Here is a 26,490-nt window from a genome sequence, read left to right on the forward strand (position 1 = left end):
TTTTCTATATAAAATTTATATTGAACTAGATGAAGTTTCTACAAGGTTAGAAGTGAGCAGTTATTTTCTATATAAACTTTATATTGAAATAGATGAAGTTTCTACAAGGCCTAGGCTTTGGGACAACAAAATAAAGACTCACCTCAAATCCTCGTCCAGAAAGCACTTTCAACAACAAAAATGTAAGGGCCCAGATTCTTCTGCATCGAATTCGTAACTGTCGTATGTGTAATTCCTACCTGGCCGCCGCTTACGTAATCTTAACCTCTCTGTGTGTGTAAATTCCTTACCGTAGTGACCATTGTGTGTGTTTTTCTGGTGCCACACGTGTTCTGTCCAGCCGTCATGCGTAACGTCTTACCGCGGCGTGCGGTTAAATAGGGTGGTCCAGGGGGGGGGGAGTTCCTCTTATTTTTCTTCCCCTTCTTTTCCTCACCCATGTGATGCCACCTCATTGCCACCTTACCCCGTGCATGTGTACCACATCAGCTCATGCATGTGGTCACCGTCTCTCTATCTCTCTCTCTCTTTGCATGCAAGCCACTTGGCCTTGCATGCAACCCTCTATCTCTCTCCCCCCCCCCCCCCCCCAAGCCCATTCACCTTTTGCTCTCTCTCTCTCACCCACGTTTTCCCCTTTAGACTTTAGAACTTTAGACACTGAAGCCACTCTAAGGAGCTTGACAAGGGAAGGGATTTAGAATCCTATAGTGCAGGTAAGTAGGATCTTCCCCATGCTTTCATGCCCTGTGTGATGCATGTTCAATCTATTGCTAAAGTATGAAATTGATTTGTGTTTTTTTAGTGATTCATACTTGATTTGTTGGTAAGAACATGAAATTGAAATGTGATTATGCATATGTTTGTGAAATAGGGAAGGAGTTATGTTGTCTAAATTTGGTTAAGAATTCATGCAATTTTCCAGAAATCTGTATTCTTTGTAAATTGCACTTTTCACCGACTTTTATATATCAAAATGAGTTCAATTTGATTCAAATGAAAGATGGATGTATTCTCTTCAATTTTTCTTTAGGTTGTAGAGTGAGATTCTTAATGAATTGGGAAACAAATTACATTTTCCAAAAGAGTGTCACTTGAAATTATGAGATTTCATAAAACTACACTCTCTGTGCATTGCACTTTTCATCAACTTTTATATGTCCAAATGAGTTCAAATTTGATTCAAATGAAAGATATGTGAGACCTTTTATATGTCCAAATGAGTTCAAATTTGATTCAAATGCAAGATATGTGAGACCTTTTATATGTCCAAATGAGTTCAAATTTGATTCAAATGAAAGATATGTGAGACCTCTTTAACGTTGCTTTTGGTTGTAGAGTGAAATTTTTTATGGTTTGAGATTTATGCCACTGATATGATATATGTAATATGATATGTGATAAGTGATAAGTATTGTGATTTCATGTGAGCATGGACTTGCCACATAATGCGATATAATGTATAAGCATAATAATGATATAATGTGTAAGCATGCTAAAATATGATGTATGAGCATGGACTTGCCGCACGATGTGTGATATAATGCGTAATCCTAATATGATAAGACATGTTTATGAACTAGTAAATGTGCATGGTTGTATTAAGATGTGTTTGTGATGCCATGAATGTTTACGAAACAGTGAATGTTTATGAAATATTAAATATGCATAATTGTGATAAGGCATGCTTATGAGCTAGTGAGTGCTTATGAAATAGTGAATGTTTATGAAATATTGAATGTGCATGTTGTAATAGGACATGCTTATGAAATGAAAGTATGCCCTGAAATAAAAGTGTGATCTAAAATGTGTATGTGCTATGTGATAAGGGGCACTATGCAATAGGTGCTTTGATACCATCATAGTGCCCCTTATCACATAGCACATACATATTTCAAATCATACTTTTATTTCATAAGCATGTCCTATTACAATATGCACATTCAATATTTCATAAACATTCACTATTTCATAAGCACTCACTAGCTCATAAGCATGCCTTATCACAACTATGCACATTTAATATTTCATAAACATTCATTGTTTCGTAAACATTCAATGCATCACAAGCACATCTTAATACAACCATGCACTTTTATTAGTTCATAAACATGTCTTATTACATATGATTACAAATTATATCACACATCGTGCGGCAAGTCCATGCTCACATATCATATCTTATCATACTTACACATTATATCATATTACGCTCACACATTATATTGCATTATGTGGCAAGTTCATGCTCACATATGAAATCACAGTACTTATCACTTATCACATATATCATATAAGTGGTATAAATATCAAACCATGAAGAATTTCACTCTACAACTAAAAGCAACATTGAAGATGACTTACGTATATTTCATTTGAATCAAATTTGAACTCATTTGGACATATAAAAGTCGGTGAAAAGTGTAATGCATAGAGAGTGTAGTTTTCTGAAAAATCTCAGAATTTCAGGTGACACTCTTTTGGAAAATATAGTCTATCTTCCAATTCATAAAGAATCTTACTCTGCAACCTGAGAACAATTGAAGAGAACTCACCCATCTTTCATTTGAATCAAAATTGAACTCATTTTGATATATAAAAGTCGGTGAAAAATGCAATTTACAGAGAATACAGATTTTTGGAAAATTGCAAGAATTCTTAACCAAATTTAGACAACATAAGTCCATCACCATTTCACAAGCATATGCATAATCACATTTCAATTTCATGTTATTACCAACAAAATCAAGTATGCATCACTAAAAAAACACAAATCAATTTCATACTTTAGCAATAAATTGAACATGCATCACACAAAGTATAAAAGCATGGGGAAGATCCTACTTACCTCTACCATGAGATTCCAACTCCCTGCCCTTACCAAGCTCTTTAAAGTGGCTTCAGTGACTAAAGTTCTAAAGTCTACAAGGGAAAACGTGGGTGAGAGAGAGAGAGAGCAAAAGGTGAATGGGTTGAGGGAAGAAAAACGTGGGTGAGAGAGAGACAAAGCAAAAGGTGAGTGGGTTGAGGGAGGGAAAACGTAGGTGAGAGAGAGAGAGAGCAAAAAGGTGAATGGGCTGAGGGCGGGCGAGAGGGCGGGCGAGAGGGCGGGCGGGGAGAGGGGGGGAGAGAGAAGGTGGCCATATGCATGAGCTGATGTGGCACACATGCATGGGTAAGGTGGCATGGGTGAGGTGGCATCACATGGGTGAGGAAAAGAAGGGGGAGAAAAAAAAGAGAAAGTCCCCCCCTCGACTACCCTATTCAACCGCACACCGCGGTAAAACATTACGCATGACGGTTGGACAGAACACACGCGGCACCAGGAAAACGCACACAGAGTGGTCATGGCGGTAAAGAATTTATACACACAGAGAGGTCAAGAATTATACACGCGGCGGTCAGGTAAGAATTACACACATAATAGTTAGAAATTTCATGCAGAAGAATATGGGCCCCAAGAAATATCCATGATAGCTCTAAAATCAATTCAACACTGACATTGAAATTCAAAACTAAAAAATGATAAAGATCTTATGGATCTATGGACACTTATTTTTAGGGCGAAATGAACGTTCTAAATAATTTGTTACAATATAGGCTATTTTTAGGGCGAAATGATCAATGTAAAAGATTTTTAACACTTGAATTGCAATTTTTAATGAGTTATCAAGAGAGGCTTTACTTATTTTAATAAGCCATTTTCCTTTGTTAATTTGTGAATGAACCCGGTTTCTATGTAGGTAAGCACGTACATGTAGAAACGTAGGCCTCTTAATAAGTATATTTTTTGAGATGGATTTTAGGACTTAAGTTTTAAGGACATGTAATCTCTAGCATAGAGATCATAAATATGAAAAAATAAATAAATTTTAAAAACTAAAAATAACAATTATAGTAAGAAAACATTTAGACGGTCAGTTTCCATTGTTTTTAGATGGAACACCTACATAAAGATGGATGCTTTACACTTTCTGAACCGCATGTGTAGAAATGCGATCTAGCCCGCATCAAAAATTTTCCTTTGTGAATCGACCAAACCATAGATTTTACATGGTCACGAGTACCATACTGTACACTCCATGTAGCATTTCTTTTTGTAGCTTGGAAATGAGCAGTGGAAAAAGCGAGGGAAAATGTTGGCCGCAGTGGCAAAGGAAATCTTAGGGTTCCCTCCTGACTCTCATCCCACTCCATCACAGGTCAGATCCCTTATGTTTCTCTTTCTTTTCATTACTCAAAAGTTCCTGAAATTCTAAAAAATTCAGTATATTCTTTAAGATAATTTGAATTGTATTTCCTTTTAAAATATCTGAACTAAATTTGTTCTGCACTTGCTTGTAATTCATTCACATTTGGGGAATTCTGAATTTTCAATATCTCGTTGAAAAAAAATTGAATTGGGATTTCAATTGATCTCAGAGTTTGTAGAATGAGTTGCGGGTGAGTTTTGGGGGAGTATTAGGGTTTTGAATTGTTTAAAGGATTAAAGAATTTACTGATATTTTTTCATACCTAGAAAATGGATCTCTCTCTCTCTCTCTCTCTCTCTCTCTCTCTCTCTCTCTCTCTCTCCTGATGACGTGCTTATCCAAAATTGTCACTCGAGTTCTCTATATTTGTAGCTTGGATTTTCTAAAGGAAGCAAAAAGAGAATAAAGACATTTGACAATAAGCTTATTCGTTTGATCCTACTGATGAATAAAATAAAATGAAAAGTATATATATGCCCGATGGGGCATTAAAAACCAAATGTGTAAACTTGTAGGATTTCTGATAAATAATTATGGTTTCGTGTAGTTTGCATTTTGAATTATGTGATTGTTGAAAGAATGAATTAATTTTAATTTATATGCTTTTCATTCTGAATTTTTTTCGAAGCATATTCTATGTCATAAATACTTTGAAGTGAATTAAATTATTCTTTTGAGGAGAAAAGTTATTTAAAAATATAATCCAATGTAACTAATGTTCAATCTGTAATGTTTCCTATTTGGAAAATACAGTTATGTTGATATGCAGCCACACACTAAGACCCATGACATTGATTTAATGGTATTGCAGATTGTTGCTAGTTATCTTAAATTGGGGTGGCTTTTACTCCATGATAACCCTAAAGTTCATAGGATTCATATTTGGTTAGTAAGTCTTAGCCCTTCTATTTGATTGCTAGAGCTATTAAGCTCAACAATCTAAATCCTGTAGAGTATTCCCAAAATTTCATATGAAAAAATTATATAAATCTAGATCCTATAGAGCATTCCAAATTCCCTTGCAAATAGAAGGCCGAGGGAGCAGAAGAGCATATTCTTTTAGCTTTTTTTAATCCAAGAGTGTGATGAAACCAAAATCCATGTGTTGAAATTTGAAGGTGTTCTGAATTGAACTGAAATATTTAACAATTATTGCTTGGTAATTGATACTTTGGTGATACTGTATTTCTCAATGATGCATTAGCAGGCGGTATTTTAAACAGGTTAGTCAGTAGAGCTTGTTTTAGTTATCAGTGCATTAGCATGCTTTTCTTCGTAACATTTGATTTGTTCCCTATAATTGGATCTTGCTGTCTTGACTGCTTGCATTCTCTTTAATAGCAAGAATTTCTGGTCTGTAATTGCGGGATATTCACAAAGCTTTTCAGAATTTTTAAAGTAATTTCTTCCTCCATCGTATATCTTATTCAATAATGTAGTGTTTCAACAAGTGATTAGTGTTTCTTTGATTGCTTCTTTGACCAGAACTCATAACCCTGATTTGCTAGCTCTTAATTGTCAAAATAAAAAAGTGATTTGATAGCTCGTAGGAGCCAATTTCAGTCTACATATTACCCTCAACATATGGAATGTTGTGGTCACAATTCCTTATATCATTTACAAAGTGACAGCATGATGACATCTACATCTCTTATTGTATAAATTTAAAATTTAGCCAATTGCAGATTGAAGTACCTTGCAAATGAAAGGAATGGGGCAATAACAATTACCCTAACCTTGGGTTCATTTGAATGCAGGTCAAGGCAGCTTACAAAAGGAAAGCATTGGAAACTCACCCTGATCGTTTTTCAATACCTGAAAAAAATCAAGCAGAATCTAGATTTAAACAGGTAACCATAAAGATTATAAATAAACAAAAATCTAGATTTGAACAGTCATTCATTTGAGAAGTCCTGTGGTAGAATTCCTCATTTATTTTTCCTTGATTTATTCAAAGAAAAAGCTGGCATGCCATGCTTGGAACCATGACTTAAAGATTAATTGTGTTTGTCTTGTTTATGATGGTGAACCAAGGTTCTAAAAGCCAAAAGATGGTGTCAACTTGGCTTGAGTAAAAGTTGAATAACTTAGCCTGTATAGTCTTCTATCATCTATCTAAAGTTTTTTTTGAATATGTTGATTGTAATGAACTGAAAGTGAGTACAGAATGTGAGAGGAGAGGGGGGCAGGATGCCCACAGATGGGTTCCGCCCAAAAAATAAGCAACCCACAAACGGGTGCCCTGTACAAAACCAAGGGTACGTCAAAAAAACTTTACATGATTTGAGCCATTATATTAATTCCAATCTGTGATAGGGAGTCGAGCAAAGGTTCCCTAAGGGTTGCTCAGGTTGGCTTGAGACACGGGAATCAGCCTCACCATTTCCTTCTCTCCAAACGTGATTCCACAAGATTTGTAGATTCCTTTTGAGTTGACAGATTTCTTCAAATATGTTGTCAAGCCTCCAAGGCCAGGGGGCAGTGCCTGAGACCCAAGCTATAAACCTTCAACGGTTACATAATGCCCCCAGCTAGTGTCTAACTTCCTGAGGCCTTCCCGGAGGGCAGACGCCTCTGCAATTGTTGAATCAGAGGCACCAATGGGAATAGAAAAGGAGCAAAGGGTATCGCTGTTGTGGTCGCGGAACAAGCCACCTATGCCTGCATGGCCTGGGTTTCCGAGAGAACATCCATCGAAGTTAAGCTTGATGTGGCCCTCTTCGGGTGGTCTCCAAAGGGGAGAGCGTGATGGCCTCTGAGTTTTGAAGGAGAGAATGGGAGTCCAGCTGTGGAGAAAGTCAGAGTGGCAAAGGTTTTTGAACGGTTTGTGGTAAGTGGCCCAGAAGATGACTGCTTCTCTGATCTTTTCCACTAGTGCATTCACTGGAGAGGACTTGCTTCAAAAATTCTGGCATTTCTCTCAGTCCAGATTGTCCAAAGCCGAGGCCTGCCACAGCAGGGTGCCGGCCTTAGGCCAGGGGGTTGAGAAGGTAGAACTGATGAGATGAGGGACATCAGGTGGAGTCACCCACTGCCATTGGAATAACTGAAGGATGTCAGCCCATAAAGACGAGGCTACCTTGCAATGGATGAAGAGGTGAGCATTGGTCTCCTCGTCCTCAGTGCACATAATGCATCTATTTGGGATTTGGAGACCCTTTCTCTGCAATTGATCTTCGGTAAGGGCTCTCTTGGATCCAGCTATTCAATTGAACAATTGAATCCTGGGGGAACCAAAGGGACCCAAACTTTGTTTACAATAGAATTGGGGCAAGCAGGGGGCTTCTTGGATGAGCTAAAGAAGAGTAGAAGGAGGCCACCGAGAAGGAACCCGAGTGGTTGGGAGTCTAGATGAGGCTATCTTGGCCTCGAAGGGGCGGGAAGACATAGTTTAGAGTGTTAGAAAGGGCTGTCAATTCCTGAAATTCTGGATCCGAGAGTGGTCTTCTGAGGGTAGGAGTCCACATATTCAAAGAAAAAGCTGGCATGCCATGCTTGGAGCCATGACTTAAAGATTAATTGTGTTTGTTGTGTTTATGATGGTGAACCAAGGTTCTAAAAGCCAAAACATGGTGTCAACTTGGCTTGAGTAAAAGTTGAAAAACTTAGCCTGTGTAGTCTTCTACAATCTATCTAAAGTCTGGGATTATCAGGTATAGGACAGGGATTTAAAGATTACTTTGGGTTACCGTAGTTAACGCCATGAACCAATATTGCGACACATACCGCATCCTCGGCTTAGAATGATCAAATTCCTCTACTGCTGGCTCTAGTGACATCACACAGTTGTTTAGAGGTTTTCACTCCACTGACATGAAAATGACAGCTCAATGATTACACACAGAGTATTAAGAGCACATCTCTGGGCCTTTCTGTTAGATAAGGATGACCCACTATAGGTTATATGTGATTAACTTGGTGAGACAAGAGAAAATAGTGTCAGCAGTCATCATTGTGGTATCTTTAAGACATATAACCTATTTGCCAGTTCCTTTTATCATTCTCTTAGATATGCCACTTAAGATGCTGATTTCTTGTGAGGAAGGGATGTGTAAGGTGGAGCTTTCCTTGGGAAATCTGTTCTGCTCTCTCAATACTTGAATTGCATGTAATATGTTTGCTTCTAATGCTTGTATCACATGCACTCAATCGAATGCCGAAGCAGACACCATCTCTAAAGATGGAGCCCTCAACAGCATCACCTGAGTTTTTGGACTCGCAATCGTTTAATAGTTTCCTGTAATTGTGTTTATATTTACTGGGCTATCCTTTATGGAGCAGTCCTATTTTTTGTATAGGTCTACTACTCGTTGGGAAGCCTATTTTTTGGGCTAGAGCCCTGACATGTGGGTGGCATCTACTCTATCCATGTTCTCCCCCTCTTCTCTATCAATAGAACAGTTAACAGTTTCAAAAAAAAGAAAAACCCGCTTATATCACATGCACTTGCTTGTAAAACATGACACATGTACCTTATTTTTTTTGGTACATATTGAGCACCTTTCTTTATTTGTCCTCATTGTCATTTGGGTGCCAAAATTTGTTTTCCAGTTTTTGCTTAAACATTTTCCCTCAATTAATTGAGGGATTTTTGTCTTTAATGTCAACTAAATTTGCTGGAACTAGTGCTATTTAGAGATTTTCTATGCTAGTGGGCTTCCTGTGCCATATCAGTTACTTTGTTTAGACATATAATTAGGTGATGCTCCAAGAATACCTGGCTAATATTTATTTTCCTTCAGTCCCATTTTAATTGCAGAATATTCATCATGAATTCTTTTGACCACTCAAGTGATCTTTCATTTCTTTGCAGATTGCAGAAGCATACTCACGTCTGCGTTCTGGTGATTCCATCACCTTTGGTCATTTCTCTAAAGCAGGAAGACCTCTTTTAATAATTACAAAACAAAGTACATGGAATGCACTAATTGACATGCATGCCTACACACATGCAAACCATGTATTTGTTCCCTTAAAAACGAAATAGCTGCATATAGATGATGTTTTCAAGCTGATAATTAAATTTTTTTATGGTTGTGCTTTTTTTTATTGTTGACTTTGATATTCTTTTGCTTAGTTTTCCTTACGTGGCCTTGACAGGTACAATATCTGAAGGTCCTACTCCATGTGAGTTTCACTGTATAATTTTTTTTTAAAAAATAACTGCCTATAATTTTCTCATTTCTTCTCTCCCTTTTTTAATTTCTATGGTCAGATTTCCGTGCTAATTAAATTTGTTTTGTTCTGTAGCTTACTATACAAGAGTTGTGAGAACTGGCGTTCCAAAATCAAGTGGGAGAAGCAACACTTTCTTGATCAAGGCCCCATTTTTGCTTCTGATTTTGGGCACAATTTCTCTTGGAGGTTTCAATGCTTCAAAGTGAGTACCAGCCCCTTGCAAATCTGATACCCATATGAGGTATTGGTTTGTTTTCTCACATAAATTTTATTTCTGCTTGGTTTTCCAGAGCTTACCAAAGGCAAAAGGAGGCGTATCCTTCACATAATCCATTTCTTCCTTAATACAAAAGAAGCACATGAAGATCATTTTTGGAATGTGTCCAGTTCATATGTCATGTTACCCCATGGGAATATGCCCATGTTTCCAGTCTCCCCTCTGGGATATGCAAATGTTCTGAACTTGTTGATATGCTCGCGAGTCTAGTCCCTTTTGGACAGACATGGTGATGTAATTATTACATACCCAACAAAAAAAAAATCAAGTATTGCAATTATTGCACATAACTCATTTTCAAATAAAATTTATTTTCTTTATAAATTGTTCATTATGTTTTATTGATACAAAATCTCAGTAAATACATGAATGCTGTTGTGAAAACTCTGAAAGAAATGGAAAGCAATTCGATTCATGGATTTCTTGTTGTGTATATTACTACCATGGATGGGGCACACAAAATTGGTGAGGTCGACCAGGCAACCCCGCTCAGAGTCAGGAACCTGGAAGTGGACTTGGCGGCTAGGGTTCTGGTCCAATAGACCTGGATTCGACTGTTTGCACCTCTACCATGGACTGGCTCAAGTTTCTGATTTGTCACTTCTTCATTGACTTTTATTTATAAATTTCACATTTGCAGTGCACACGCAAACATGTGCACAACAAGGAGAGAAAACTGAATACGAAGTGCCCCTCTATTTCTTGGCAAGAGCTTTGTTGGTGGGTCGTGGAGTCATTTTCTTCATAGTTATTTGTTCCTTGCCTGTTTCCGAGTGCTCTCTGGATGAGGAAACGATCAGGCGTGTGCATTGAGTGGTCTTTTTTCATTTCCTGAGTTCTGTGCCTTTAAGTTTCTCTCTCTTCTTATTTTACCTTGTTTTCAATAATTCAAAATCAAGCCTTCACTACCATTGAATGCCAATCTGCTTCAATGGCTATAGCAGCCACCATATGTCCAACCTTGACTATTCATTCAACCCCGAAAAACTTGTCCAAAAACTCAGACCATGTACCTGCACCCAAATCTGTCTCTCTGTTGGAGATGTGCAAAGACATGAAAGAACTATGCCAAGTCCATTCACAATTCATCAAATCAGGCCATATCAATGACAAATTTACAGTTAGTCGAATCCTGGCTCTTTCTGCACTTTCAGATTTTGGTAATTTGCACTATTCGCGACTAATTTTTTACCATATTTCAAAACCCAACTCCTTTATTTGGAACACCATGATCAGAGGATGTGTACAGCACGGCTCTCCTGAGGAAGCCATTCTTATGTATATTCAGTTGTTACAAAGTCCTATTTCTCCTAATGAACTGACGTTTCCATCTGTTCTGAAGGTCTGTTCACAGTTGCAGGCCTTAGAGGAAGGGAAACAAGTTCATGCCCAGGTCACAAAATTTGGGTTCGGCTCAGATGGGTTTGTGCAAAACTCACTGATACATATGTACTCAATGTGCCATGAAAATTGCGAGGCACGCACACTATTTGATAAAAGTGTGAGACCTGATATTGTATCATGGACATCAATGGTATGTGGTTATGCCAAGCTCGGGATGATTGACTCTGCGTTTGAGTTGTTTGAACAAATGCCTGAGAAGAATTCAGTTTCTTGGGATGCTTTGATCTTTGAATGCTCAAGGTTGGGTAGAGTAGAAATGGTCGATTCTTTGTTTCAAAGGATGCCTCGGAGAACTCTAAATTCATGGAACTCCATGCTGTTTTGCCATGCTAATTTTGGGTCGGTTTTGATGGCCCGTTCCCTCTTCGATAAAATGCTAGAAAGGAACGAATTTTCATGGCACACAATGATTTCAGCTTATGTGGACAATGGCTTATTGGAACAGGGCCATCAACTGTTTGGTCAGATGCCATGTAGGGACGTCGTAGCATGGCATTTAATTTTATCTGGGTATATGAAACAAGGAGAAGCAGAAATAGCGCAAAATTTGTTTTATGAGATGCCTGAAAGAAATGTCATCTCTTGGAACACTATGGTAGCGGGGTTTGTGCGGAATAGCCGATTTGAAGAGGCATTGCTTCTATTTCAAGAAATGCAGAAGGTATCAGAGGTGAAGCCAAACAATTGGACCCTTCTGAGTATCCTTTCAGCTTGTACTAGCTTAGGGGCTTTAGATCAAGGCCAGTGGATTCATGCGTACATTGAAAGAAACCACATAAGAAAGGATGCAATCCTAGGAACTGCACTGATTGACATGTACTCGAAATGTGGAGCCATGGGAAAGGCCCAGCAAGTGTTTCATGAGTCCACCGATAAAGATATCGGCATGTGGAATGCCATGATTTCAGGCCTTGGCCACCATGGCCATGGTAGAGAGGCCATAGAACTCTTATCAGAAATGTTGGAGTCAAACGTCAAGCCAAATGCAATAACCTTTGTGGGACTATTGAGTGCCTGTAGCCATGCTGGCTTGGTGGATGAAGGTCTTCGCCATTTCAGCCTCATGAGTGAGGTTTACAACATAAACCCTGGGCTAGAACATTACGGATGCATGGTTGATCTGCTTAGTCGAGCCGGTTTCCTTTTCGAAGCCAAAGATTTCATAGAAAGTTTGCCTTTAAAACCCAGTATCAAAATGTGGGGCGCTCTCCTTACTGCTTGTATGAGCTATTCCAATCTTGAATTGGGGGAATATGCAGCAAAACAACTAATGGAATTGGATCCAGAGGACTCCGGTAACTATGTTACATTGTCAAATATTTATGCTTCAAAGGAGCAATGGGCTAAGGTAGTTGAAGTGAGAGAGGAGATGAAGAAGAAAGGACTCAAGAAAACACCAGGTTGTAGCATGTTCACTGTAAATGGGTTCTCTTACAAACTTTTAGTTGGCGATAGATCCCATGATCAAAGAGAAAAGGTTTATTCCATGTTGGAGGAGATGGGGAAGAGACTGAAAGAAGCAGGGCATGTTGCAGATCCTACTCATGTACATTTGCGGCTCAATACGAGAGAGAAGGAAATTGAGCTTGCGTATCATAGTGAGAAGCTGGCATTAGCATTTGGGCTGATCAGCACAAAGCCTGGAACTCGAATATGCATCTTTAAGAATCTACGTATTTGTGGAGATTGCCATTCTGCCATAAAACACTTGTCGAAGATTTATAATCGAGAAATAGTGGTGAGGGATCAGAGCCGATTTCACTGTTTCAAGGATGGATCGTGCTCTTGCATGGAGTTTTGGTGATTCGATGAAGTCAATATCCGCTGGAATTGCGGGGTAAAGGTTCTCTGGTAAAATTCAGATAAATATCCCTTACATTTTGTGACACTTAAAAAATGTCCATGTTTTTCTATCTTACTTTTCTTTTTTCAAGTTTTTCAATTTTTACAAAAATATCCCCGGTTCAGAATTTAAATTTCCGAATGCGATATTTTTTCAAAGTGTGACATCGGATTTGAACTTCAAGTTACATTGTATTCTTTTGAGTGGTAGAGCACCTCTATTTTTTTTTTTTTTTTTCCTTGTGATTGACTGGTCCAAATCGTGTACAATATACCCTTCAATAGGAAATAATATAGTGTGATCCTGAGGTAACACATTGGGAAATAGGAAAATATAATTTTTTTCTATTTGAAAATGATCAATATCTGGGATTCTAAAGTGGATACCAAATTATCAGATAAAAAGTGCACCCCGCACAAAGAGCAAGTGTACGATGTGCAGCAGAGAAATGGTATTTCCTCAATAATCACTGCGGGGACCACCCACACCCACACCCACACCCAGAGAGGGCTTAGGTTCGTCTTGAGCTCTCATCAAAATTTAATTTCATTCAACTTGGTGGTGGTGTCATCCATTTATTGGGTTTTATGATTTTTGTAATTCGAAATTGTGCCAACTGACTTTGGTTGTCGGTGATTCCTCCGTTGGAACACTAATGGGATCCCTTCTAACCAAAATCCACCCTAGGTTTGAGGCAAGAATTTTGATTGTACATTTATCTAGGGTCGAGAATTTACCTGAGTTCGAAACTATAATTTTGGATCCTATTCTGATTCGGATATGGATCCAAGACTTGGATATGAAATATGGATTTGGATCCAACATTGAGAATAGAATGATAATTCAAATTGGATCTGGATACAAGTGGATTCAATCTAGCCAACCCATATTTTAAAATGGTATATACTATTTAATATATATAGTCATATATCTGTCAATTTTTATATATGATAGGAGTAATGATCCTATGAGACCCATGTGTGTAGGAACTTAAAGGATCGCCATTAAATTTGAAGCATATCTCTAAAAAAATTATCATATGAGTGTGAGATTTGAATTTTTTAGATATTTGTGTCAAATTTAATGGTGATCATTTAAAGTCCTACACACATGGATATGGGAGGGTCTCATAATATCATTATTCATATAATATATATAATTTTATAAGACCTAATCGAAATTCCACGTATAGTTTTTAAATCCAGATTCAAATCTGAAGATTTTGGATTCAATTGGATCCAGATCTGATTCTTTTCAAATCAGAATCGGTGGATCTAGACCCTATTCGAAAACTTCTCGAGTCTATCATTGATCACTTTTTCAAAGGCATTGCGATTCCTTTCTTTTCCGTAATCTTTAAGGAAAAGTTTAGTTGAGAAGCCACGTGTTTTTCAGGTTTGCCACATAATTTCTGCCCACTATAATATGCTTCCTTACAGGAAAAGTGGAAAACGAAGTATTTCTTTTCCATGTTTGCCACATAATTCTAAGGAAAAGTTGAGAACCCACGTGTTTTCCACATAATTGCTGCCCTCCTACCAAAATGGCTTCTGTAAGGAAAAGTGGAAAAACTAAGTAAGGTGGCAAGATATGCTATATAACCCTATTAAGCCCAAAGGGGTCAAAAATCTAAAGTTCTCTAGTTGAAAAAACGTAAGAACTGGCTAGTTAGATTGGAACAGGGCGTTTCGATTTTTGCCAATTTTGGTTATCAAGGTATTAAAAAAATAAAAAAAATTATATAAAATCTCAAAAAATAAGAGATTTATTTGTAATGTATTTTTAAATGGTTTTTTATGTGGTAATTATCATTAATATACCTATATTTTAATAAAATCATATATATAAAAAAAAAAAAACCAACTTTCTAGAACCTCACCTACACATTTGTTCCCAATTTTTGGTTTTCGTTTTACGAAAATACCCTTCAAAGTATTCTTTTTACCATAAAGAACATTACAATAATTTAAATACCAAAATGTATAAAAAAGTCTTATACCATAATTCTTAGGATATTTTATACAGTAATTTAAATGCAGTAAAGAACATTACGGTATTTTAATTACCGTAATATATAAATATATTCTTCGTATCATTCTTATTACCGTAATGCTTTGAAAAGCTTGAAATCGAAACTAATATTAGAGCTATATCTCTCCTCCTGCTTTGTGACCTTTCTCTTTTTCTCTCTAAAACCCTCCTTTCTCAAAACCATTATTGGAGGAAAAACATTTGTCTTGAATCTTTGACGCATAAAATTTTGATTGAAAAAAGCTTACAACATAGTGGCATTGATAAGGCTATGGAGATTCTCCATTTGGTGTTGGCAGAAGGTCACGTCCCTACCATTTTGTTTATAATTTTATTATTGAAAGTTCGTGCAAAGAGGGGAGGTTTGAGGAAGCAAGCCAATTCCTCAAAAAAACAAGCTTGAACTAATTCTTATAGTTAATGTATTTTGCTTGGTAGTTACTGTGATCTTCAGAGATGGGAAGATGCAGCAGGAGTTATATTGGAGATGGCCCAATCTGAGCTTGATCTCAATTCTCTCACCTAAAACACTGTAATCAAATCATTTTGTAATGTTGGTCTTTTGAGCCATTCTACTTAGGTTTTAAAAGAGATGATTACTAGGGAGATTCCTACCAAAATAGAGACTTATGACCTATTGATAAAGACATTGTATAGAATAGGCAGGATCGATATGGCCTTGGAATTACTAGATTGCTTGTTTTCTAAAGCTCCCATTTTCATTACTGGATAAAGAAAAGTGGGTTTTATAGAGAGAAACTTAGAAAGTTCATCAGGAGGAGAGAGATAGTTCTGATATTAGTTTCAGTTTGAAGTTTTTCTACGATTACAGTTAATGTAGAATATATTTATATATTACGGTAACTAAAGTACCGTAATGTTTTTACGGTATTTAAATTACCGTATAAAATATCTTAAGAATTACAATATATAAATTATTATATGGAATTTTCTACACATTACGGTATTTAAATTACCGTAATGTTATTTACGGTAATTACGGTATTTAAATTACCGTAAAGTTCTTTACGGTAAAAAGTCTACCGTGAAGAGTATTGTCATCCAAAAAAAGCCTAAAATTGGAAAAAAAAGTGTAGGTGAAGTTTTGAAAAGTTGGGGTGTTTTTTTTTATTTTATTAAAATATAAATATATTAGCGATAATTACCATTTTTTATAACCGTGACAATGTTTAGAAAGTGTTTTGGTATTACTTATTTTTATAGTTTTCCATCTTTTTTAAAAAAATTTAAAAAAACCTCTAAGCACAAATAAATTTTTTAAAATTTATTTTTTCACTAATTTTCAACTTTATTTGAATGTGCTTTATTTAATCATATGCTTTAAACGTATTTTCATATTTTTTAAGATTTTTTTTTATTCTTCAACTTTATTTAAATGTGCTTTATTTAATCCTGCTTTAAATGTATTTTCATATATTTTTTATTCTTTCAGTACTTTTTTGACCAGCCGGGAGTTGCCCAGTTATGCCGGTTTACGGGTTACTCAGAACCAACCCTTGATCGGTTCCTAGGCCGGTTTGATTTTTTAAACCGGTAAGAACAAATGTTATCAGTTTCCTCATTGGGCTTGCAAACCAGATAGACAATTGATTTCTAAGTCGTTCAACAGATGATCGGTTTTTTATTTCCATCCACATGAAGGCCTTAGTTCTATGTGGGACCGACCGGCATGGACCGAGCTCTTTAAACAGCCTACACTTGCAGGACAGGTCTTGAATTGAACAATTCCGTATACGAAGACTTCACTGTAAGATCACCAGAGGTGGTCAACTCCCAAATAACAGTGTCATCTCTTCTTCGAGCATAGAGAAATGGCCGATCAAACTTGCAAATGAACAAATTTATCATCATCAGCTTGTCAATTCGACAACATCATCATCAAATATCCCAGGATATGATATATTCCGCTCAACACCTGTAATGGCCTCTTTCACAGTAACATGAGGCTGAACAACTCTTTGATAGAGTTCAGGGGATTGAATTTTTAGGAGCATCACCAGACCATTTTTGGATTCGAATGCTTGTTTTTGCCCTATCAGCTACCTTTAAATTCTATATTCGAAGTTGTGATTGGATCTATTCATTAAAAAGAATATCTTCGATACATTTCTTATGTCGCCATAGGTGTGGTGTACTAAAAGATTGGGTAGTCAAAATTAACCCCCAATTCTTTCAACAAAATGGATATTATGAAGATACTGGTAGAAAGTGGGACCCAATAGAGCAAGACATGACCCATGGTAGGACCCTGTGCATGCACCCACTCATTCAATCATTCAAAAAGGTTTCCAAAAGCAAATAGTGTAGATAGGAGGAAGAGAGCCCAGACAAGTGATGTACAGTATGTTGATCAAAACAACATTGAACGTCATAACCGCCATTTTTCCCCAACTTGTAATGTAAACATCCCCTGCTTTTACGGAGTTGCACATTAATATTCATACGGTGCAATAGGATCCAGATAGCTGACTATTTTAAAACCCGGTGATGTAGATAGGGAACCACCGATCCAGATCAGATTTTGGGAGGCGACCTAGTTTCCCTCCTCCCTCCCTCCTGAATTCCCCCATAAAACTAAATTTTCACCGGTTCGACCAATCCAGATTGATAGAGTGTGTGAGCAAACTAAAACCCGATTCCAGGTTTTAGAACATTGTCATGACTATAAGGCCGGTTGTTAGCTTGCAAACAAAATATAGATAATAATGAAGCATGGCACCTTGCTTCTTTTCTTCACGATCTCTTACCAGATCATGATGATAAATTCTTTCAATTTGGAAGTCTGGATCCAGCATTGCAAGTATTGTGCAAAACGCCACCTTCTCAATGCTCCTTCAAGCATAAACACAACTAAGTACTAATTATGAATCATCATTCTGATTGATCAAGTCCAAAACACAGTTGAAAATTTGCAGAACCATCATATCCTTCGTAGAAATAAAAACTTTGATCTTTGTGAGTCAAGATAAATTTCCATATTCTATCTTCCAAAGCCTATAAAAATCTGCCTTACCTACATAAATTAATATGGGAAACAGATATACTAAAGATAGAAGAACAAGACTATTATGACCAATATCCATTCAGTTCCAACAATGTCGACAGTCTGAAAGCATCATATCAACAAACACAAGTATATATATATATATATATATATATATATATATATATATATATAGAGAGAGAGAGAGAGAGAGAGAGAGCCCCAAAGCTATAAAAAGTACTGTGGCCAAAGTTGGATGCAGCTATCATGGCAGCTTTGACTACGCAAACGAGATTTATACACATTACAAATTGAATGCACATCTTCGACCCAGCCAAAAGAACCAGCTAAAGCACCTGTCAACCAGATAAACTGCAATCCCATTACCACAACTGACAAAAGATTCAGAACCATGTTTCCAAAGAGGAACTTCAAGGCACGGAATCTTCATTGTATCTGAGAATGTAACCACATGGACGCCGAAGATATGACCAAGTCCAAACAAACCACTCAGTCTGCAAATCAGTTACATATATCATAGAAAAATAATGAGATATCAGTTCTTCCTTGTTTTAATAACTGAGGAGGAAGATCATTTTTACCCCAAATGTCCAATTAAAATGTCCTGAATCCCATTTAATGTTCTTATAGTATGATTATCTCATCAAGGTCATAGGTGAGAATTTTCTTCCAGCTTTCCAAGCCCTCAATCATCTTCCAGCACCTAAAAACGTTACATAGGGCAGCCAAGATGACAGTCGACAAATATCACCGGAATAACTCTGAAACTTCAGAAATTTTAAAATGAGACCTCTAATAAGCCCTCACAATGTAAACCCCACTACTCCAGTAGAGTATGAGTGAGCAAAGATTCATTGCAGTCTCTCAAAACAAACCAAATTATTAAATGGCTCATTTGGCTGCTGTATGCGTTTCCGTCAGTTTCTGTATTGAGGTCCACAAAAAATCCACGCTTTTGCTCTTATGATTAAAACAGGTATTTCTAAGTTCTTTCATGCACAAAGGGTGGATCTTTTTTCTGTGCATGCACACATAACAAATGTGAGGTGACTTACAAAGAAGCCACCAGTACACATTTCTAAAATCACTTGAAAAGCCACCAAAATGGGTGTGGTACGCGTTTTGTGGTGGCATCCAGACAAGCAGTTTACCTTTACAAAAGGTTTTTGCTTCAAACCACATTCCATCTAAAGGTTCATGGTGCTCTCTAGAAACGCCCAAAAATGTTAACCTTTACATAGAGGTTTCTGTTTCAAACTAGATTCCATCTGCTAAGGAAGCAATCCATACCCACTGCAGAACGCTTATATCTTAACTTTGGATTTCTCCCCATGTCATTCTTCAGCAAGGTAACCTTCAAAAGGTTCAGAAAAAAGAGATGGCACACTCACCTGTCACCACTAAAGGCACCAGTTTAGCATGCCAATTGTTGATAGTAGAAACTTTCAGCAGTAACGAAAGATATCTGATCAACGAAAAAAAGGGAACACCTCAGCATAATCCTGAAATGATAACGAACCCTCTCCGGCAGCAAGATCTATCAGATGCTTCAAGCCCATGTAATTCATGACTTGTCTCATACTGTACTTCCCAACATGTCTAGTATCATACTTCTCCATCCTCATTTGCTTGCCCTACCGATTTAGGTCTCCTCATTTTCTTAGTTTATCTACACTATCACTATTCATAACAAAACCCATCATTATCTTCCTCCAAGTTTCCGTGACCAGCTCCTAATTATCGTACCTAATATACTATGCTAGTGTAGAAATTTTATGTACAGCAATAAAGCAGCAGGTGTAGATCCCTGATCCACACTAAGAGTCGGATATATTAATGCTAAGTGGTTGCCAGCCTGAGGGATGAGGTACCATCCACTGCTTCATCATTATCATTATGTTCAATATTTGGAGAACCTCACCCAATGCAAATTTTTTCAGGCATTCCTTCTTCAATATTGAGGCAGCTTGGTACCTATTGATTAGAGAAAAACCAAGTACCAACAACAAAAAAGAAAAAGAAAACAAAAATAAAAGAACTAGTCAGTATGACAGACGGAAAAATAAAAGTTTTTGCATAAGCTTACAAAGAAATAAGGGATTGTATACTATGAGATCATTTATTTTTTGTACAAAGAGGTCACAATCACTTTTGGTCATTGGATGTGAAATCTAATAGATGACATTGTGTCACAACATTCGAGAAATTTTATTTTGGACTTTGTGCCCAAACAATGACACACCATCAACCTCCCGATTTCAAATATCCATGGCGATTGTGACCTTGTTGTATCAGAAGTAAATGGTCTCATTGTATGCATTTCCGATAAATAAATCCCAAAAAGTACTAAATAAATAAATAAATCCCAACAAAATTGGAAGCAAGGAGATTGCCTGCACTGAGAAGACATTATTGAAGAGCGTCCTTCATTAGAGGCTAGATATTTTTGAAGCTGATCCCAAACTTCCTTTGGGTGCTTTTTGCTTGCTTTAAATGGGTCTATGCAATTCCACAACTTCTGATTTTGTGGGAGATACATCTTAAAAGGACCCCCCAAAAGGACAACTAGTATTCCTTCAGAAACAGCTCTATCTAAAGCCATGTCAACGCTGAATGCAGGTACTTTTTTATCTCTGAAACGAATGCAATCTGCTATGTTCGCTTCTGTAGGCATCATCTTGTCGAGCCTGAGTTTTTCAAGGGCACGTAGAAGAACCCCTAAGTTGAATAACTCAGTAGTGGATAGTTGTCGATGACCATTGGGAGCATCTATCAACCCATTACAGCCCATTTTGTTATCCAAAGAAGGCGTTTGCATCTCTGGCGCTGAAGAGAAATGATTAACATTTTTCATATTGTGAGAGAAAGATGCTGCACTATGCGCATGACCACCATCTTGAGGCATATTCATGTTTTTAGTTGTAGGGTTCATGGTCTGGGGGTTATGCATAATATTCAACCTATCAAAGTTGGGCAAATCGGGAACAGGACCGGGAGGAAAGCCTGACCAAGGAGGAGGACCAAAATGCGATGGGTTAGGAGCATATGCATGTGGTGGAAAAGAATTTCCATGCATGAAAGCAAGAGGATCCATAGGAGTTTCACCAGGCCTCAAGAAATGAGGTGGAGGAGGAGGGTTGCTTGGCCCAAAGGATTGGACATACTGGGGCTGGGTGTTATGTGCTTCAAAGTTATTATGAAAGTTATTCACATTGTTCCTTGAAGTTTCAGGAAAGGGCACAGAGTTTGTTGCGGTATTTGTCATGGAAACAATATTGGTTTTTGGTGGCTGGCTAGTGAAAAACTCATGAGAAGCTCTGAAATTTTGTGAAGCTAAACTTCTAGGGTCTTGCAACTGAGAGCTGTGTCCAGGAGAGCCTGATCCCGTTGTATTCATTTGGGCAGTTTGATGAAGATCACTACTCCCTGACTTTGGTATGGGTGTATAGCTTTGGTTTTGCTTCACAACTTTGGATTTCTCACTTTTCCCATTGCTATCTTGGCTTGAAGCCCAACTCATGTTGGGTTGGCTTTGGGTTTTCTTGAATTGCTTTCCTTTATATTTTTCAGTCTTCGGCATATTCGTACTTTGTTGACTACCGGAGAGATTTTGTCGGGAATCTAACGGAACACTTCCATTAACTGAATTCACAGAGTGATTTAAGTGTGTAGGGTCTGAATTGACATGTTTAAGTTGCTCAGAGTTCTGCTCTTGATGTGAATAAGAGGAACCATTTGAACCATTTTGCAAGGCCGACCCTCCCGCCATAAGGCTTGTCCAAAGCCACACAGTTGTTGCGGCAGCGAGAAGTGGTGCTGAAACCTGTTGAGGCTGGGCTAATAGAATGTTGTATTTCCTCAAGCGCAATTGGTGAAGTGCATAAGAGAAATCACGATCACCAGAAATCATCAAGTAATTCGCTGGAGCAGGATTATCCACCGCCCAAAAGAGCATGTCCACCAGAATTTTTTTGTCACTTGCATCTTTAATACCTATATGTTTTAAGGAGACTCAATAACCTCTAGGGAGTTTACTAAAATACATAATGTCAAAATTCCTACTAAGTCATATAACATGTGTTAGTAAATTATGACCCGTACTACGTAATGCTATATATTTTATTTTTCTTTTCTATGGAAAAAATATTCAAAGTTTGATGTGCTCCAACAAACACATGCAGCTCTTGAAAGGTTACAACTCAGCCTAAGAACTGTATGGCTATAGGAAGCAGCTGCCCACAAAGTTTATTCTTGTGAGTGGTAAATTATCTACTAAGCCAAAGGAAATGGGATTGGGTCAAGACGGTAGAGGCTAGGTTTTCATAGTGCAACGTCTCAAGTTCCATTCCCATGTAATGTTGTTAAAAATAAAAATAAAAATATTATCTACTAAGCCAAATCCCTTGGGTTTTCCTTTTTGATGTGTAAGGAACTTCATGAAATAAAAACCCAACTACTTAGACCAGTTACACATGACCAGCCCAAATACATGTCCCTGGCTCCATGTAAAATTGAAACAAAGAAAAAAGGAGAGAGAGACAGAAAAGCCACCAGTTCCATTTAAAATCGAAACAAAGGGCAGAAGAGAGAGAAAGAGAATAATAAATGATGGCTCACAGGACTTCTCTTAAACAGAAAATAAAAGAAAATAAATTACTATTAGGATTTCTTTATATATTTCCCTTGCTAAGCATGGGAATTTAGGGAGTGATATTATAGCTACAAACCAAACCAGGGCTTGAGCTCTAATGAAAGATGGGATCACATGTACAATTACACATGCAAGGCCGCAACAAAAGACACACACATGCACATGAACACATGCATACATGGTAGAAAATACAGAAAGATAAACCACAACGTAATGACAAAATCATGGACAAAGGAACCATGCTAATAAATAAAAATAAAATAAAAACCAAGGGAAATAAATGCCTGGCAAAAATAGAAAAAGAAAAGATCGAGACATATGAGTACACAATTCCATTTGGGAAAAAGAGAGGAACCAAAGGAAAAAAAAACCACATCTCAAGCAACGACAAAAACAAAAACCATAAAAAGGAATAGAATCTGAGCCAAATAAAAATAGTATAAAGAAACAACAGACCATTCTCAACTTCACATTCGTTTTCAAGTTTCCCATTATATAAAAGAAGGATCCTTGGGCCCCTTGCATAGGGTCCCCTATTTTGTTTGTCCACCCTCTATATTATTTTCTCTCTCCTCTGTATTTTTTTTCTATCTCTTTCTCTCTCTCATCCTCATCTAATAACTGTTGCAGTCTGAGCACCCACAATGTAATTTTTCTACAATTTATACAAAAGTTACCCTTATTCTCCAAAAAAAGATAAAGAAAACAACCTCAAAGAAATGGTGATAACCAGGTCTTTGACCAAGTAATAAAACACAGCCATAAAAAAAGGCTAAGCACATTAATCACAAATAAAGTGATGAAGGATCTGTCCACCTCACCGGAGAACTAAAAAAGAAAAGAGGAATAAAAACAGCAGCAGTGATAAAGGACATGCCAAATAAGAAACAGACCAAGTCGCACCAAAATACATGTCACTCTGCTAAAGATCATATCACAGAGAGAGAGAGATGAACAAAGAATTATCAGTATTAAGTAGAATATTTGATGGAAAACAAGACAATCACACAATAAATTCAGCCAATTGAACACCCTATTTTCTTTTTAATGCAATTGAATACTGTAATTAGGGATCAAAACCAAACCCCAATGCAAAAAGGAATTATCAAAAGGAAACAGACTAAGGCTAGGGTCAGTCCAATACTTTATAATACCAGGGAGAGGATATATCAAATTCGGTTTGGGGAAAAAGCTTCCATACCTGCAGGGACATGATTAAGGGAAATTCCGGTACTAGAAAGAGCATTTTGAACAGACGTAGGTATCTTGCTTGTGTCTGCATAAGCCGTGATATGGACTGTACCAATATAGCCCTCTTTTGCTAGTGCAGAGCTTATGTTTTGAGCAATGGCGTTGGGATCTGCATTCTTAGGGACCTGGCAATTTTCTATGTCCCACCAAACTGAGGTTTTGGCATTCGAGTACTGAGGATCCGCCATCGATAAACCTTCAAACCGTAGTAAAAGTTTTTTTTTTTTTTTTCAGTAGATACCAAAACCCTAATGGGCTTCACAAAGCATGAAATTTCCAGATGGTTTTGACTGGATTTACCAACCGAACCTCTAATTCTCGATTGCTGAACCTTCAAAACCCTAATCAATCCTCAATTCCCCATTAGCAAAACTTTTAAATCCTAGCCAACGTCCAACAAAAACTGCTTAAATTAGGGTTTCACAGAGCATAATACAATGAGATACTGAACCCTAAAACAGCCATTGATGAGTATTTCAAGCAGAGATGGAAGGGCAATTCCCAGAAAATGATAAATTTCGGAGTCGTCTAAGGTTGCACCGAGAAGTCTTTTGGAATCGCTTTCCACGCGCTTTCTTCTTTCCTCTCTCCCTCTCTACACAAATAAACCCCTCTCTCTCTCTCTCTCTCTAGAATCTAAAACTCTTAATCACTCTCTAGTATCTAAAATTCTATAAATAAAAGCCTCTCTCTCTCTTCAAATCAATTATTTTCCTTCTCATCTCCACCTCTTTAAATCTCTCCAGTCCTAATCTCTCTCTAAAACCTGCTTTGTTTTCTTTCTCGTCACTAAATAGAACCTCTCTTTCTCTCTCTAGATAAACCTGCTTTATTTCTTTCTCTTTCTAAATAAACCTGTTTTATTTTTTTCTTTCTTATTTAATATCATGTAAATACGCTTAGACAAAATTTACAGGCTCTCTATACAAATTGGGGGTATGGTTGCCTCCTTAAGTAAGGCAAATCCTTAAGTAAGGTTGACTCCTTATAGATGGTTATAAGATTTAAATTTTCAGAAATGGTACAAATCGAGCCTATTAATAAATATTAAAAAATCTTAAAAATTGATGGTCCAGATAATTTTTTTACAAAATATGCTATTTTGTTGGACTAGCATTCATTTTTTTTCTTTCTTATTCATGCATTTTGAGGTCGAGATGATCAAGTGGAAGGTCCTCCAATAATGTACAACTCCCTTCTATATGATTTTTGATATCCACCTATAAGTCAGCAAGTCTAGGGATAATAAAATATCGGTAGACCAAAATATTGGCAACAAATCAATTTTATTTCAAAAAGTCAGAGGAAAAAATCAAGACTAAAAAAAGGATCGTCAAAAATAATGTAAGCTATATAATTGTGAATATTTTGGATTTCGTTCAAAAAAACAAAGTGAACAAATAGGATATGTAAAGACGATAAAATACAGGATTACGATTTACAACTATTGTATAAATGTACTAAAGTAAATAAACAATAATTTTATAGCCTTACTAGTGTCATTAGAATAATACCTAACAATTTTTTGTTGAAACTTTAAATAAAACCAACAATAATGCTTATTTTGTTATCAAATCACAAAACATATAGTAGATCTATTGCGAGCATAAAATGAAACAACAACAATAATGCTAAACACAAGAATTAATCAGTAAATAACAAGAATTGCGGATCAAGGTATAGGATTATTTTTCAAAAAAAAAAAAAAAAAACACCCTCAATATAGGATTGCAGCTAATAAAAAAAAGCACAAAGACCCAAATATGTAAAATAGTGGTCCATCCAATATGCTATGTTGTATACACCAATAAAATACAAAAATAAAAAATAAATTATGAAATTAATCAAACTTCTTCATGTATTAAAAAAAAAAAAATGCTCAAGAAAATTTGAATCTCGCACTGAATAGCTACCTAAATCTTTAAGATATGCGATTGTTTTAATTTTTTTTTTTTTGGAATATATTGCTTGTATTTTTTTGTACGCTTAGTTTAAGATAACTCATTGGTAAAAATTTTGATGGAATTTTTTGTTAAATCAAGAATCTTAATTTACTCCCACTTTCAATGTATTTATCTTTAAATCAAAATTCAATAATATTAAGTTAATGAATAAATAAAATTATAGGGAAAGGTTTTTTTAAAAGCTTTTTTGAAAAAAAAGATAAAATACCTATTTAAATCGGTTCCATCCAAAATCGTGATTTTTTGAAGGTCTTTTGAAAAATTGGAGTTCTAAACATATTTCAAAAATTCGGAGAGAAAAAACATTGTTTTGATTGAAGACTTGCTGACTAAAAAAGGATTTCCTTTTTAGTGTATCTTTCTTTCTCCATTTTCTTATCCCTTAACGGCTATGAGATAAAATGACAAACAAGGAAATAACGTATCCGTTACGAATAAATGACTCGTGTTAACATAGACTCTCGACACTTGCCTTTGAAAATATGAAGACATGAAGTCTCTCTCACTATTGACTTTCTTCTCTCTTCTCAAACTTTTTTTTTTTTTTTTTTTTAATAGTAACCTCTGCTCAAGCTTTTCGTTCCATATGTGCAAGAAACTCGCTCTATTCGGT

At 36.6% G+C, this 26,490-nt stretch overlaps 3 protein-coding genes across 5 annotated transcripts in view; 2 read left to right on the plus strand and 1 right to left on the minus strand.

The window, feature by feature from the left end:
* Positions 1–13,018, plus strand: part of LOC105420333 (uncharacterized) — a 28,387-nt gene extending 15,369 nt beyond the window's left edge. Inside the window, exons 2-4 of the mRNA XM_088859885.1 lie at positions 10,067–10,241; positions 10,349–10,424; positions 10,560–13,018. Coding sequence (XP_088716011.1) covers positions 10,067–10,241; positions 10,349–10,424; positions 10,560–12,916 — 2,608 coding nt within the window. The 3' untranslated portion in view covers positions 12,917–13,018. The remainder of the gene's footprint in view (positions 1–10,066; positions 10,242–10,348; positions 10,425–10,559) is intronic.
* Positions 3,976–10,032, plus strand: LOC18430100 (Chaperone DnaJ-domain superfamily protein). 3 transcript variants are annotated; one of them, XR_016050309.1, is made up of 6 exons: positions 3,976–4,202; positions 6,011–6,103; positions 9,067–9,097; positions 9,331–9,380; positions 9,504–9,633; positions 9,722–10,032. XR_016050309.1 is itself a non-coding variant. In XM_006840262.4 (6 exons), the coding sequence occupies exons 1-6, from the start codon at positions 4,137–4,139 to the stop codon at positions 9,774–9,776; spliced, it is 402 nt and encodes a 133-aa protein (XP_006840325.1). In that variant the 5' UTR covers positions 3,984–4,136; the 3' UTR covers positions 9,777–10,032. The 3 variants fall into 3 exon arrangements, 1 of the variants encoding a protein (XP_006840325.1); XM_006840262.4 differs by having other exon boundaries at positions 3,984–4,202; positions 9,354–9,380; XR_016050310.1 differs by lacking the exon at positions 9,067–9,097 and having other exon boundaries at positions 3,982–4,202; positions 9,354–9,380.
* Positions 13,019–18,242: 5,224 nt separating the features above from the next.
* Positions 18,243–24,617, minus strand: LOC18430099 (Putative endonuclease or glycosyl hydrolase). Its single transcript, XM_006840261.4, has 3 exons — positions 23,864–24,617; positions 20,405–22,004; positions 18,243–19,985 (listed from the first exon to the last, which is right to left on the minus strand). Exons 1-3 carry the CDS (start codon positions 24,099–24,101, stop codon positions 19,829–19,831), a joined length of 1,995 nt encoding a protein of 664 aa, XP_006840324.1. The 5' UTR covers positions 24,102–24,617; the 3' UTR covers positions 18,243–19,828.
* Between the last annotated feature and the right edge of the window lie 1,873 nt (positions 24,618–26,490).

This window comes from Amborella trichopoda, chromosome 2 (genome assembly GCF_054954075.1).
Source record: "Amborella trichopoda isolate Santa Cruz 75 chromosome 2, AtrichopodaSantaCruz75HAP2 v2.0, whole genome shotgun sequence".
NCBI lineage: Eukaryota > Viridiplantae > Streptophyta > Magnoliopsida > Amborellales > Amborellaceae > Amborella > Amborella trichopoda.

Excerpts from the sequence above, each read along its gene's own strand:
- LOC18430099 (XM_006840261.4), bottom strand. The coding sequence starts at position 24,101 with ATGGCGGATCCTCAGTACTCGAATGCCAAAACCTCAGTTTGGTGGGAC. Across the intron at positions 22,005-23,863 it reads CCTTAATCATGTCCCTGCAG|GTATTAAAGATGCAAGTGAC; the intron begins GTATGGAAGCTT and ends TAAAACATATAG. Across the intron at positions 19,986-20,404 it reads ATAATGTCTTCTCAGTGCAG|GTACCAAGCTGCCTCAATAT; the intron begins GCAATCTCCTTG and ends TCTAATCAATAG.
- LOC18430100 (XM_006840262.4), top strand. The coding sequence starts at position 4,137 with ATGTTGGCCGCAGTGGCAAAGGAAATCTTAGGGTTCCCTCCTGACTCT. Across the intron at positions 6,104-9,066 it reads CAGAATCTAGATTTAAACAG|ATTGCAGAAGCATACTCACG; the intron begins GTAACCATAAAG and ends ATTTCTTTGCAG. Across the intron at positions 9,098-9,353 it reads ATACTCACGTCTGCGTTCTG|GTACAATATCTGAAGGTCCT; the intron begins GTGATTCCATCA and ends TGGCCTTGACAG.